Consider the following 14,259-nt stretch of genomic DNA (forward strand, 5'->3'; position numbering starts at 1 on the left):
TGTTTCTCTCTTCCTTCTGTTGCACTCATTAAATAAGCGCAGCAGAAATGTACATCGAATATGTAAATGCGTAAAATAAAACTAAATATTAAGTCAATGGTCCACGTAAAAAAATATATTACGCTGAACATATTAGTTAAAATGTCCTCAGTGATGCAGTGACTTAAATGAACAGCTATTATTTCCTCTGCACAGCATGCAAAGGATTCAGCGAGCCACCACAATTAACACACACACATATATAACAAACGCATTTAAAGTGTAGTTGTTTACAAACTCAATTAACTCTAAAAATGGATACAAATTTACATTTGACATATATCTCCATATATATAAAAGGCAAAGTTGTGAATATGTGTGTCTATTCAAAATGTTTAGCGTACTTCCCGACATACAACAAACTGGAAATTTGCCATGTGGGTACTTTCCAGACTGTACACCATGCAAAAATTATAAAAATAAACTTTTTTGTTTAGGGAGGGGGGGGGAGCTCAATAATGCATTTATTTTTTGCACGGCAAGTAAGCTGTGACGTCAAATCTGTCACGTGACCCTCGCGTGTGGAAGCGTAACGCATTGTAGTGTAGCAGGTAGTGCGATGCGCTACGAACCCGGCGACCCGAGTTCGATTCCCGCTCACGGCCACCACCGGTGACGATTATTTGAACCGGTCCTGGGCCTCCCCTATGTCGACTCAGCCTCAAACGAGTAACTGCTGTGGTGTGTCAACATCTGCCAACATCACCACGGGGGAGACAAAGGCGGCCGGGCGTGCTGCTGGCCACCCACCCCCTCGTATGATCATAAAACAATGTAGACAACGGCAAAAATTGACAACGGCAATCCATCGTGACTTAACTAAAGTGGAACTATATATTCATGAAATTAGCTTATGACAGCAATTAAATCGAGGCTAAGATGATGTTGACTTCAGCAGATGGAGACTACAGCTGAACACAAATGCGTGTTAGAATTGAATGTGTAATTGATGCATGCATTCGTTTTGTTACTGCATTGCTAAATCACACCGCTTATTGCGGATGGTTTATATCTTTTGTTTGACTGTTTAGTGGAACAAGTGATGGCATTGTCAATAGTTCAATGCAGCTCGCATAACCGTAGCTAAATTGGAAAACTGTGTACACAATGTACATAAGGAAGTGATTATGATCATGCATGTGTGTGCAGTACCAAGGTTAATGTGCAAGGCATATTGGGTATGTAAGGAAATTGAAGCGTTTGCAAACATAAACCGAGCTAGACTGTGCAAAATATGTTTATTGCGTGGAACATCTGATTTAACTTTCTTGAAACGTGTACGTGTGCACGCTTATATATTAACAATACTGCAAAGAAGAAACTGATTCATAGAGCACTCTGCAATGACTGACCTGTCACTGACAATAGTTATGGGATGACATCACGATCAATGTTTTTCATTTTATATTCAAATGCCGGCTCCTTAACCCCTTGCAGGCTGGAGTTGTATTAAAACAATAAATGTAAAACGCCCTCAGAGCCCTCTTAAGCAATGGATGGATATTAATAATGCATTTGAGAATAATGAAAGGAATCATACGTGCAAAACAATCATGTGATTATTTTTATTAGGTGGATTTGCAATTTTGGAATATTGTTCTATAAAATTACAATTAATTAAATTGTCTAACAATTAAGATCAAATTTTGTTTTATAATTGCCACGTGGCCAATGAAAACTGTGCTATAAAATGCTAGCTAGCTAGCTCTTTAAAACAGACCCACCATGACAAAGCTTTTGTCATTAGAAAGACAGCAGATTCGTTTAATAGATGAACAAACTGTGAACACGTGTTTTTTAGGTATACTACATTGGGATATTATAACGCATGTGAAAGCTTTGAGCCAAAACCCAGTGCAATACTTTTCAGGAAAATAATCAAATGTTACATAAACCTCTTGAAAGTATTACCGGCAGAGGCAAAAGAAGTGAAAATGTTTTTCACTGGATTTATAATAATTTGATTACTGCGGCACAAGAATAAGTAGATAAGGCTGGATGAATGGCTGACCAAATTACAGCAGCACTCATAACAAGGTTAGAGGTAATTTCATTGGAGTTAACATTATTCTAGATGCTATTTTTTTTATCCAGATCTGGCACTCATAGCACATCGGTTACATTTGAAAATTGCACATTTTCAAGACGAGAATGAGAATATGGCAGAGTTAAATGCAATTACGTTTTGCGGCACAAAATTAATGGGGCAAATTTTGCGTGTGTGCGCATGTGCCTGCGTCTATCTGTTCATGCGTCTGAATGTTTATGCTTGTTAACCATACTTTTTCGACAGTCTGTTAAAGGCTACGTGGGATCTTTGTCCTTGTATAGGGTTAGGACATGTGGGTGTGTGTGTGGGGGGGGCTATGTGATGCTCGCTAACAGCACTTGCCACAAGAGTCCCTTCAGGTTATATGGGGGGATTTTGTATTTGTATATGGGGAGTAGAGGCGTATCGGTTAGAATACTGCGCTCCGAACCTGGCGACCCGAGTTCCATTCCCACTCATGACTAATTAACAGCTGCAAACATTTGAACCACCCCCTAGGTCGACTCAGCAAAAAAAAATAGTGCTTGGTGCAATGTCTAAACATCGCCACTCGGCAGACAAAATCGGCCGGGCGTGGTGCTGGCCGATATAGGCGCTACTCGCAAACAGCACTTGCACCAACAGTCTGTAAAAAAGCCATACAGGAGATATTTTTCTTCGCGTGGGTACGTAGAAACGGTGTCGCAGTGGTTAAATGCAAACTTGAGTTGTAAACCCGGGTGATCAGTGGCGTGCGATATGTTATACGTCTGCACGTTGAACATCCTTCGCACCCTAAGTACTGATCGAGTGTTGGGTCACCTCAGCCTTGAATGAGTGCCCGACACGGTGTGTAGACATGTGCATTGGCGAGACAACCGTGACCAGGCGAGGTGCTGGCCAGCGGCCCTTCCGGTGCGCTGCACAGGCGTACATTCATGCTCCGCTCACAGAGGTAGGGTTGATTCCTAAGCCTTCCAAAATGTATGTTGGGATCTCGTGTGGGCTTCCTGCACATCACCCCAGCCTAAAATGCGTACCCAGTGTGCCGTGTGGTCGGTTCTGGAGAGGCGACGGCTGAACGGGGGCATTCCAGCACCACAACCCTACTCGTGAGCCACGCTGGCATTAATGGGGTTCTGCCGACGAGCGCTGTGATATTGCACGTAACACATTTTGCCAAATGCCAAGTGACAGTTAAATGTACCGAACAGGCGTATAATGCGGGCGAGTGTAACGGATCGCGATTTGATGAAATCATTGGAGAAGAGGAAAAAATACCCTAAACTATTTATCACATGGCAACTGCCAGCATGACTAAAAGGTTAAATTAAATGATAAAGTCTTCATTATGCAAAGCAATTAATTAAAACTGCTACCTGCAGTGAAAATGAGCGCATGATCAACGAGCGAGGAATGTGCTGAACTTTATATTGTTATTGTCTCCAAGCCGCGCGGCCAAGGGTTATTTTTATCACCTGACATTTTCCAAAAACTCTGCTAAGGCTGGTTTTGTGTGAGAATAATATCTGCCATAAGGCACTACCACTAGAGCGCAACATCATGCCGATCGATAACAATCATCGGAGTCTTGTCCCCAATGTTTCTATAATCCTACGAGCAGGTTCATAACAATATAAGGCGAAGAAGGATGTGCCGTGCCTTAATAATGATAATGCCCACAACAGCGTTCCGGAATGTTCCATCGAGAAATGTAAGCGCCCGGTCCGGGGGGTAAATTCTGCAAGTGGAATACAAGAGTTGACATCCTGCGACGTTCGGCTGCTACCGCCACAACGACTCTGGGACCTGGCGATTCCACATTGGTGGCTGCCCGCGGTTTGTCCGCAGGAGGCTTCGCGCGACGAGTGCCTAGTAAGTGGAATTATTTATGTTATCACTCGCTCACTTTGTTTCTCGCTCGCTCGCTTGCTGCTGCTGCTGCTACACACTTCTCGCGTGTGTCACGGCGCACACGCGCGTGTACTACTTATCTGCATGACCCCCGCGGTATTAAGGAAGCTCACATCCATCTCTAGAACGGCGGTGTTATTGGAAAATGATGGTCGGCCGAACATTATTAAATTATTTGCCAGCACGCCTCCCCGGTTAATATGCCCGTGCCCTACGTTTTTACGAGGTGGTTTGTACGGTTATTGGCGGAACTGCATAAAACGCGAAAGGTTATTACAGGCATGGCTCAGGAGGGAAGGCTTGATTTGGTTCGCTTAATTCTCCACGCAACAAGAAACAGTTGCTGTTACTGAGGTGCAGAATTACTTCTTGGATGCATACATTAGCTATACGTGCTGAGATCGGTATGATGTATGCGCAGTAATATGTTAGGTGCTTGATTTTTATTTTTTTTATTTTTTTACACTGGAAATACATTTTCTTCTTTTGATATTTTAGGGAAAGATTTTCACAACCAAAAGTAAGACGATGTGTACCATGCAGATAATGAACGCCTACATACGTGTGTGTATATATATAGAGAGTAGCCCGGCTTTGCAGTTGGTTCGTACACCGCACTAAGATGCCACCCATCAAGTTTGATTACCAGCCATGGCTCACTTCAGTGGTGAGTAATCTATAAACCGGTTCTGTATGTACGTTAAAAGTTTTTTTTTCGCACCGTACGTACCCAACCGTGCTAATCGGAGGTGCGAGATCGGAGGTTCTGATCTCCATCTCCTTTCACGTCCACTGAGCGGCATGGTGAAGTATGCTCGAGCAACCCCCCTTTGGCAATGGATTGACAAAAAGGGCAGTCAATTACATATTATATATGCGTGCACTGCAGTTAATTCGCAGAAGGTTCATTATAGCTGGCAATTCGTGGCAGAGGGAGTGATTCATGGACCATTGAAGAACACCAAGGGGAAAGGTCAATGTTGCCCATGGGGACATCACTTCCTGAATGATCAACAAGACTCGGGGTCCCTGTCACAGGGTGCAGCTGACTCTCACCAACAGACAAAGGTCTCCCGTATAGCCTGAGCAGACCGTTGGGGCAAGTGCTGCTAGCGAGCACCTTTAAAGGTCGGCACGGGCGCACAATGGGATGGGTGGCCAGCACCACGCGTGGACGCCTTTGTCTCCCGAGTGGCGATGTTTACACACCGTACAAAGGTACTAATTTGAGGCCGAGTTGACCTAGGAGAGGCCCAGCAACGGTTCAGATAGTATAATCGTCACTGGTGTTGGCCGTGAGGGGGGAATCGGAGTCGGGCCGCCGGGTTGGTGGTGCAGCGCGCTTAACCCCTTACACTACACACACACCAGAAACAACAACCAACAACAACCGCCATTCGCCATTAAGTAGTGGAGACGTCACCACGACGCTTGTGCCAAGCCATGTGCACCTTGAGGCCACGTGAAGTGTCGAACGCCCGCTGGCAGGAGGTCACGGGGCAGACCCAGGTGCCACGGGTCGAATGACTGAGATGACTGGCCGATGCACCACTTGTGCCCCCTACTGTGCCAACTTGCTGTGTTTTAGCCACCCGGCGCTCCGCTCGTTGTTGTGAGCGTCGCTCCTCCGCCCTCCGTTGTTGTTGGAGGGCGACTACCTCCAACTGCCCAGTAGCGTCCTTCACGAGCCTCTCTAACAGAGGCCGATCTTGACACCGCTGATACCAGTCATCGGCAAGTCCACTCAGCTCCACGTCCTCCTGTACCACATCACTCCATCTCTTCTCTAGCCTGTGCCGCGCCCATTTAACCCCCTCGATCCGGCCGAACAAAAGCTGTTTCGATTTAAAGCTTTCGTGACTGCAGTAATTCATATTCTTAGCTCTTTCTGTAAAGTCACGTTGAAGGGAAACAAGAAAATAATAAAATATATATAAAACAATAAAAATTCTCACGACGTTTCGACCATAACACAAACGGTCGTCATCAGGTGTGTCGGTTTGCATTAATTTATTTATTTTTACACCGTTTACAAATACATAAATTAATGCAAACCGGCACACCTGATGACGACCGTTTGTGTTATGGTCGAAACGTCGTGAGAATTTTTTTTGTTTTATATATATTTTATTATTTTATTGTTTCCCTTCAACGTGACTTTACCGAAAAAGCTAAGAATATAAAAAGCTGTTTCGGCATGCGGTGGCTGGGCATGCGGGCTACATGACCCAGCCAACGCAGACTTGCCTGCCGGAGGAGCTCACCGATGGGACCTTGCCCAGATCTTTCAAGGATTTGTGAGCTCCTAACACAATCCAGCCTGGTTAAACCCACGATGGATCGTAGGCAGGCTAGCCTAAATGTTTCTAACCAGCGATGATGTTCCATTAGGGGGGTCCACGTTTCGCAAGCGTAGAGAAGGGAGGGAATGACCGTAGCCGAGAAGACCTGAAGCTTAGTGCGGAGCGACAGAACAGGTAGCTTCCACACAGCGTTATGCAACCGATGAAAAGATATTGCCGCTCGACTGATTCGGAGTGAGACCTCTGCTGTTAAACTGGAGCCGGTCATAAGCACACTGCCCAGGTATGGGAAACGCTCCACTCTCTCCACAACTGCCCCATCACCGATTGGGAGTTGTGGGGGTGGAGTGTCCGATGATACAACATACCCAGGCAGGTGCTTAGTTTTGGTGGGGCTGATGGTAAGGCCCTATTACACCAGAAACGCGCACGCGCGCACCCACACACAGGGCACATAAAAAAAACAGCAAACTTTTCACATGTCCACGTTACTGGGAACAGTCGAGGGCTTTAAGCTGTCACTGGATAAATATCTGGGGCACTGCTAGACCGACCGGGAGAGATGGCACGTGACGAGTTGCCACGGCCATGCCGAGGGGTGTGGTGCATGGTGCGAGTGTCATTTATGTTCGAGTTGAAATTAAGCCCTGAGAAGGGTGGCAACCCAGCAGTAGGCTCCGCGGGGTCCCTGCAGCATGGCAGAAGCCAATCGCTCGCTATTAAACAAAAAGGTGACGTGCACGCTGTTTGCATGCGCGGATTAAACTTGTCGTGTACAGGTTTAGCTGTAAATTTCCTCTCGTTAATTATGCATAAGCGTCTGCTTTTATTTGTGCAGGCAGCAGCACACACGCACACGGTGGTCAAAATTGTCTTTACTGCAGCGGGTTTATATGAGCTCGGGAATGCAGTTAAACCCTTCTTGAAAGACTGAAAAAGGAAATTGGCTGTGGTTTACCGGTGACCCTCAGTCGATTGATATAATTCACTGTGTAACAAAAAAATATGCTTTTTGGTCCTGGGTAGTAAGTGTTATTTCATAATTGCGTATGCCTCAACAGTACAGAAAATGGCTATTATTCCCCACAAACTTTGATTTTGTGACCAGGACATTGATATTTTGAAATGTACTCATTTTCAATGAGAAAACGTGGTGTGCATTTGTGTCATTCCTTCACATAAAGTCCTGGTCACAAAAGCAAAGTTTATAGGAAATAATAATAATAGCCATTTTCTATTACCTTTGAGGCATAAGCAATTAGAAAATAACACTTACTACCCAGCAACAAAAATATGGTACATCGTGTAATGAGTGTGCCCCGTGCCTCGCCAAAATAGTAATAGTAACAAAATTATATTAGATGGAGATGCTTTAAAAAGTAAACTGCTGATTATAAAGGAGCATGAAAAAAAGTATGCAAATAAGTGGACCCTCGATACCAAAGCGATGCCACGGTTTTGTAAATGAGGCGTCAACAAAGGTTAAAGATCACGACGTTTCGGCCACAACACAAGCGGCCTTCATCAGGTGAAGGGACGAGACTGTCTGAAGGACAGCGCTGTCCTTCAGACAGTCTCGTCCCTTCACCTGATGAAGGCCGCTTGTGTTGTGGCCGAAACCTCGTGATTTTTGTTATTTTATTTTTTACCTACGTGACTTTACTCAATACAACCAAAGAGTATGGATCCTAGCAGTCACGAAAGCTTTAAATCTTGGAAGGGTTAACGAGGTTGCCAGCGCTGCGGTGTTTCCCTTCTCACGCCGCAGTCACCGTGTCCTCTGTCTGTCACGGGTGTGCCCGAGTAAACACAAACAAATGTATTCATTCCAGGAAGATGCAGCGGCTACGAATAAATACACGGCGTGCCTTTTATATTCTGTGTCTATTTAAACATGCCTCATACCACTCCCCATTCAACATAATTTTTTTTTTAATAATAATATGAGTGCCTTTAATCAGTACATTTTATACCAACTGCTGCCGCTGCCAAAATAATAATAAAAAAACATTTCATTTATACAGTTTATTTTTTACTGATGCTTGAGCATTATTATAATGCTTCCTTGAGTAAATATGATACACAATTAACTTGCACTCAATAAAGCCATTTATTGCACTGTTCTTTGGATTTAGGAAATCATCATTATTAATGCAGTGCTCGGAAATGTGCACACATTCCGTGTGACAACGCGATGAAGGCCCTGTAATTGCGAACAAACTATTAGGGCACCGTGATATATATATATATATCTTCAGTCTGATTCATATGCACAAACAGACCAAAGTATTTTTCATTTCAATGTTTTCATTTTCACATGGGAAAAAAAAAAGATGCGTGTCTCATGTAGCGGTTCTCAACCAATGGGTACAGTGCAAACGCCTTTCAGGATGGGGAGGAGAGGATCGGGGGGCACAGGCTTGTGGCATGGATGCCGTGCAGGAGAATTACGTGAATGTGTGCGGGGAACGTCAGCGCCACGTTGCAGTGACGAAACGCAAAGGGAGACACAACTGTGAAACACGTCTTGCTTTCACCATGTTGATGCGTCGGTGTGGGACATGGGATCTCTCTTCCGTATTGTGGCCTCGGTAACTTTCATTGTGTTTTTGTGAACGGGGGGGGGGGGGGTGAGAGGGATTAGTGGGCTAATGGGGGAGGGAGGCGTCATTACAAAGAGGCTGTGCATCAAATTAATGCGTAATTTTTATCCTTGGTCAAGCGTGTCACCAGAAGTCAAAATTCAAGCCATGCAGTGGGTACAGTTGCTTACAATACAAAATATAATATCAGATGTTAACTTTCTTTTTCCATTATCAAAGGGAAATAAATCAGAGGTAAACAGTCTAAATGTTTTCAAAGGTGTTATTTTCAAAGGTGTAACGTGCTTGATCTTTAGAGACAGACGTTGACAAAATATACGGTAGATGTCAAAGATTTGAAAAAATATATAATTTCCGGTCAGAAGATGTACTGAGGCTCCCACAAGGCCATGCGGGAAGGCTTGTGTCACAGTTTAGCATCAGATATAAATGAGTGTGGTCGTGTCACTACAGTTCTCTGTGGTGAGTAAAATGTCTTCAACAACAATGGCGCTATGCCTCTCTAAATAAGAATAACGCTGAGCCAATTACACATTCTGAGATTCAGCGGTGAATGGGACACCCACACCCCACAACTTGCAAATGTCTCGGAACGGGAAAGTGTTATCATGCTTGTTCAAACATCCCAGAGAAACGTGTTTCTCGCATAATAGCCCTTAAATGTTATCTTGTGATGAAGCAATCAGCATAGTCGGTGGAGATGTAAACTCCCTCCAAGGCATATAAATACATTTGGTGAAACATTGAGCATTATTGTAAAATTAAATTTAAAAAGCCCAGTGTTTGCTTATCCATGGTCTATAGCTTTAATGGCATCCCATTTTGAAATCCTTAAGAGGGACAACCATCTTTATTAGATAATTTTGGACACCCTTCTAAATTATATATATTCCATCATAGAGGTTTTTGGGTTAGAATATATAAATGTGTCGTTAAAACCCACCACCACCCGACACAGCCAACTAGTAAGGGTTGTCACGTAAACAGAACATGCCAATTCGTCACTAGTACAGCACACCGGTGTGTTGGAGAGCCAAGCCACAACATTTACAAACTGAGTACGACGTTTTGCCAGTAATTACAACTAGCTTCATCAGGCAACAGACAGATTGGTGGAGAAGTCTTACTTGACTTAAAGCTTTCGTGACTGCAGGAATTAATATTCTTTGGGTCTTTCGGTAAAGCCACGTAGATAGAAAACATAATAAAAATATCACGACATTTTGATTGCAACACAAGCAATCGTCCTCAGGTGAAAAAATAGCGAGAGAGCTGCTGAGGTAGGATATTATAAAGGTTTGAAATGGGTGTAGCTCAAGGATCATAAGCGAAGCTGACGGGGCTAGTGAAGAAATGTCAATGTAAGATCGTAGAGCCACCGCCACATCAAGGAAAACGAGCAATGGTGGCTGTGTTAGTGAGACATTTAACCTGTTAATGTAAAGACATTTAACCTGTTAGTGTAACACCAGAGAGTCGAAAATAACTACTAAACATCACAGCCAGTGATGACTTAACCTGGTTAATGACGTCCTTCCAATGATTGCTCAGTTTGTACCCATCTTCTCGATTGAAATTGTGTCTGTGTCTATATATCTGGATGGCTTAATGAACAAATCTTTGCTGATAGCCAGTGGGTTTGCAGAGTAACTTCGTCTTGGAAAAATCAATTTCGCGTGTGCCCACAGCATTAAAACAATGATCAGCCACGGCTGAGGTATTGGTCCTACCGTGTTTCAGATCTGCCTAATGTCTCGGACAAATAACAAGAACATTGAAACGATCAAATTACCATAAATTGCGGGAGTAACTGATAAACTAGCCAGATGTTTGGAAAAACAAAACATCCGAGTCAGATTTGGCACGGTACGTAAAATACAGAATTTAATATCTAGTACAAAATATGCATTACCGAAGCTATCAACAAAATGTGTGTACAGAATTAACTGCACGTGTGGTAAATGTTATGTTGGGCAAACAGGACGAATGATCAGCACGAGACTAAAAGAACATCAGAGAAATATTAAATTATCCTAATGCAACTGTCAGCAGTAGCAGAACATGCGTGCCAACAAGGACACTCAATTGATTTTGATAATGTTGATGTTTTCTGCAAAACTAGCTACTACTGGCCAAGACTAATTAGATAATCTATCGAAATTGAAAGAAATAAAAAATATTCTTGTTTCTTTCAGTAAAGTCACGTAGAAGGGAAACAATAAAATAATAAAAATAAAAAACAGTAAAATTGTTTCCCTTCTACGTGACTTTACCGAAAGAACCAAGAATATGAATCCCTGAAGTCACGAAAGTTTTAAATAAAAAAAATAAAAAATAATTTTAACCGTTCGGATAGCTACCGTCTTAGTGCTGCGTGGAAGCGATTCATCAAGTAATACATTATTTAAATGCATGCCTACAAAGGGCAGCGTACTTCAATAGGGATTGCCGTTGGTAGGGCTATTTTAATAAACACAATAGATAGGAAGGACATGTTCAAAGGGCTCGCATAATGCACATGCATAATGTACGTTGACCCAGTAATACCGCCCCCCCTATCATTGTGCAAGAGCGCAAAAGGGTGGTCAACACATCTTCGCGTCTTTATAAGGAACGAAACAGTAAGACTTCTCCACAAATCTGGCTGTTGCCTGATGAAGCTAGTTGTAATTACTGGCGAAGCGTCGTACTCAGTTTGTATATGTTGTGGCTTGGCTCTCCAACACACCGGTGTGCTGTACCAGCCCGTCATGCCCCTGGGGCCCATAAAATCAGTACCAAAGAGTGAGGAAATCAATAGTCAGTTTAACACGTCGGCTTTCGCGATCAATATCATCCATAATAGAGGTTTATGGGTTAGATCGCGTAAATATATAAATGTGTCGTAAAGACCCGCCACCACCCGACACAGCCAAGCCAACACAACCGGTGTGCTGTACTGGTGACGAATTGGCCACGTTCTCTTTACGTGACAACCCTTACTAGTTGGCTGTGTCGGGTGGTGGCGGGTTTTAACGACACATTTATATATTTACGCGATCTAACCCAAAAACCTCTCTTATGGATGATATTGGTCGCGAAAGCCTACGAGTTAAACTATATACATCCCATCCTCAGGCAATTATCCACGTGAAATATTTCGATAAAAAAAAATAACCAAATTCACCGTGCAGATGCCAGGCATCACACAAATTGAAAAAGAGGGCGTTTGTGGAAACTGAAATATTACGAGTTGAACCTGGTGTGTACCGTACATTAGCATGCTTCGCTATGTACGGTGCGAAAGAATTCCAACACACGCAGATACGAACGTGTCCGCACGTCGCCCATCGACGTGCGGACACTTCTGCGTTGTGCGAGAATGGTCACATTTTGTTTTCGTTTACGCGATTAGGACTTGGACCGATCGCGCCCCTCCCCTCCGTGTGCTCGCTTGGCGCGAGCGAGCAAGGTTTGGAATCGCCTTCGGGTCCTCACCTCGCACCATTAGCTCCGCTGTCGCCACGGCCTGGTCCACGACCGTTTGCGCCCAGCACGTGTAATTACCGCCGTGCCTCAGCTGGATCTTCTTTATCGTCAGGTCACCGAAATTCTGCTTCTGCCACTGGATGTTTCCGCAAAAAAAAAAAAGCGATGGGTGCAAAGCAATTAAGAGCATGACGCACCGATTTGCAACATTCTCGCCCTGTGCCCTTTGCTGTCAAAATGTGATTCATTCACATCAATATCGAGTGTGCATTTTAGGAATGAAGCGGAATTTTTTTTTTAAACATTAATACGTTGCTTAATCTGATGTTTCGTGGATTTTGTCATTTGTAAAGAAATAAAGGTAGGTTTTTATTTCCTCCTATAATTATTTCAAAATACTTTCAAGTGAAAACCACTTTGCCAGGAAAAATTGTTAATCACAAGACTGAAGTCCATTTGAGAGTGCACTCGCAATGTAGAGTGCCTCTCTTCCGGCCCCGTGAAATGACACCATGAGCATCGGCAAAAGAAAGATAAACTTTTGCCCAAGGCTGTAACTCAAGGAATAATTTAGGACTGAACTCGGGCAGTAACGGCTTAAGCAGTGGCTCTAAAGGTGAAATAAAAGCCGCGCTATTCGCACCGTTGTGTCTCGAAAGCACTGATGATCCTTGTATCGGTTCTAGGTGATTTAAAAAAAAAGTATCCGGTGTAAATAAATCGGTGTATGTGCAAGTGCCAAGTGAATTATTACATCGCGTCTTGTGGAGGCGCTCATCCAACAGTGGATTAATCATGGCTGCCGTTTATGACGATGGGACAATTCTGTGTGTTTTGTAGGAACTCTCTTAGTTTTAGTAAGTATGTTCTTCGGGGATGTGTAGTATCTCAGATCAAGCACAACATATTGCAGAAATGCTGGCTTGCATTAAAAAGGGCCTCAGCATTGATAAACATAATGCCAAGTTGCTCTTGCGTTAAACAAGTAATCCAGTGGAGTGTTTTTCAGTCGAGCAAATTATATTTCCAATTTACAAAAATGTGAATATTTCATATGCGCTCATAATTAAACACCCTACTTTTCCCCATATTCCAAGCTACGTTGTTTGATTTTTTTTGTAATGCCACTGATATTTACAGTCGCCAGATGTCTTATGGGGCTTTTCAAAGATTCATGGTATTAAACAGCTAAAGGTTAATGTATTTTTCTTGCGAAATGAAAGAAAGAATGGGTTGAAAGGAAAGCCTGTTTATATATAAATGTAGCAGAGCTCTCCTGAATGCTATTAGTAATGGGAGATGATTTTTAAAGCTTACCAGAAAATATAAAAAACGTTGTTTTGCATGCCTTTCGATATTTGCATTTAATTTACTAGCACATTCAACCTATAGAGGAAACCAAACACTCCTGTAGAATTATACAGATATTGATGATTATATTTAATATGTATGTCTATTTGAAAAGGTTATATATATTTTTTTTCATTTCAAGCAACTTGAAAGCAAATGACAGAAATTGTACTTAGTGTGTGGAAATAAATATGCCTATGCTTTGAAGATTGCTTCCTGCTTGCTATGAATAATAATAATGTCATGAACGTAATTTTGTCATGAACTTTGCCCTCAGTACCTGGAGTCCTTAACTCAGATGAATTAATATTTTATAAGAAGCAAGATAACATGCAAGCATGTTAATATAATGTCAAGGGTGTAGTGGTGGTCCATTTGTTAGTGGACTACACTACGAGCCTGGTAATCTCAGTTCAATTGCAAGCCATTATCTAACAGTGGTGATGAGTAATACATGAACAAGTTGTGGGATCCCGTATTCACCAATCCGGATAGGACCAGCATGGTGAAGTATGGTCAGACAACTCTCAGGACTGACACAAAGTGGAAAGGC

General features: G+C 43.0%; 1 protein-coding gene across 1 annotated transcript in view; it reads right to left on the reverse strand.

The window, feature by feature from the left end:
* LOC116951115 (contactin-4-like) overlaps positions 1 to 14,259 on the reverse strand; it is a 158,362-nt gene that overhangs the window by 38,104 nt on the left and 105,999 nt on the right. The window contains exon 14 of the mRNA XM_032969528.2: positions 12,366 to 12,492. Within this exon, the coding sequence (XP_032825419.1) occupies positions 12,366 to 12,492 (127 nt within the window). The remainder of the gene's footprint in view (positions 1 to 12,365; positions 12,493 to 14,259) is intronic.

The sequence above is a fragment of the Petromyzon marinus genome, chromosome 42 (genome assembly GCF_048934315.1).
Source record: "Petromyzon marinus isolate PM22_M1 ecotype Great Lakes invasive population chromosome 42, UKy_Petmar_22M1.pri1.0, whole genome shotgun sequence".
NCBI lineage: Eukaryota > Metazoa > Chordata > Hyperoartia > Petromyzontiformes > Petromyzontidae > Petromyzon > Petromyzon marinus.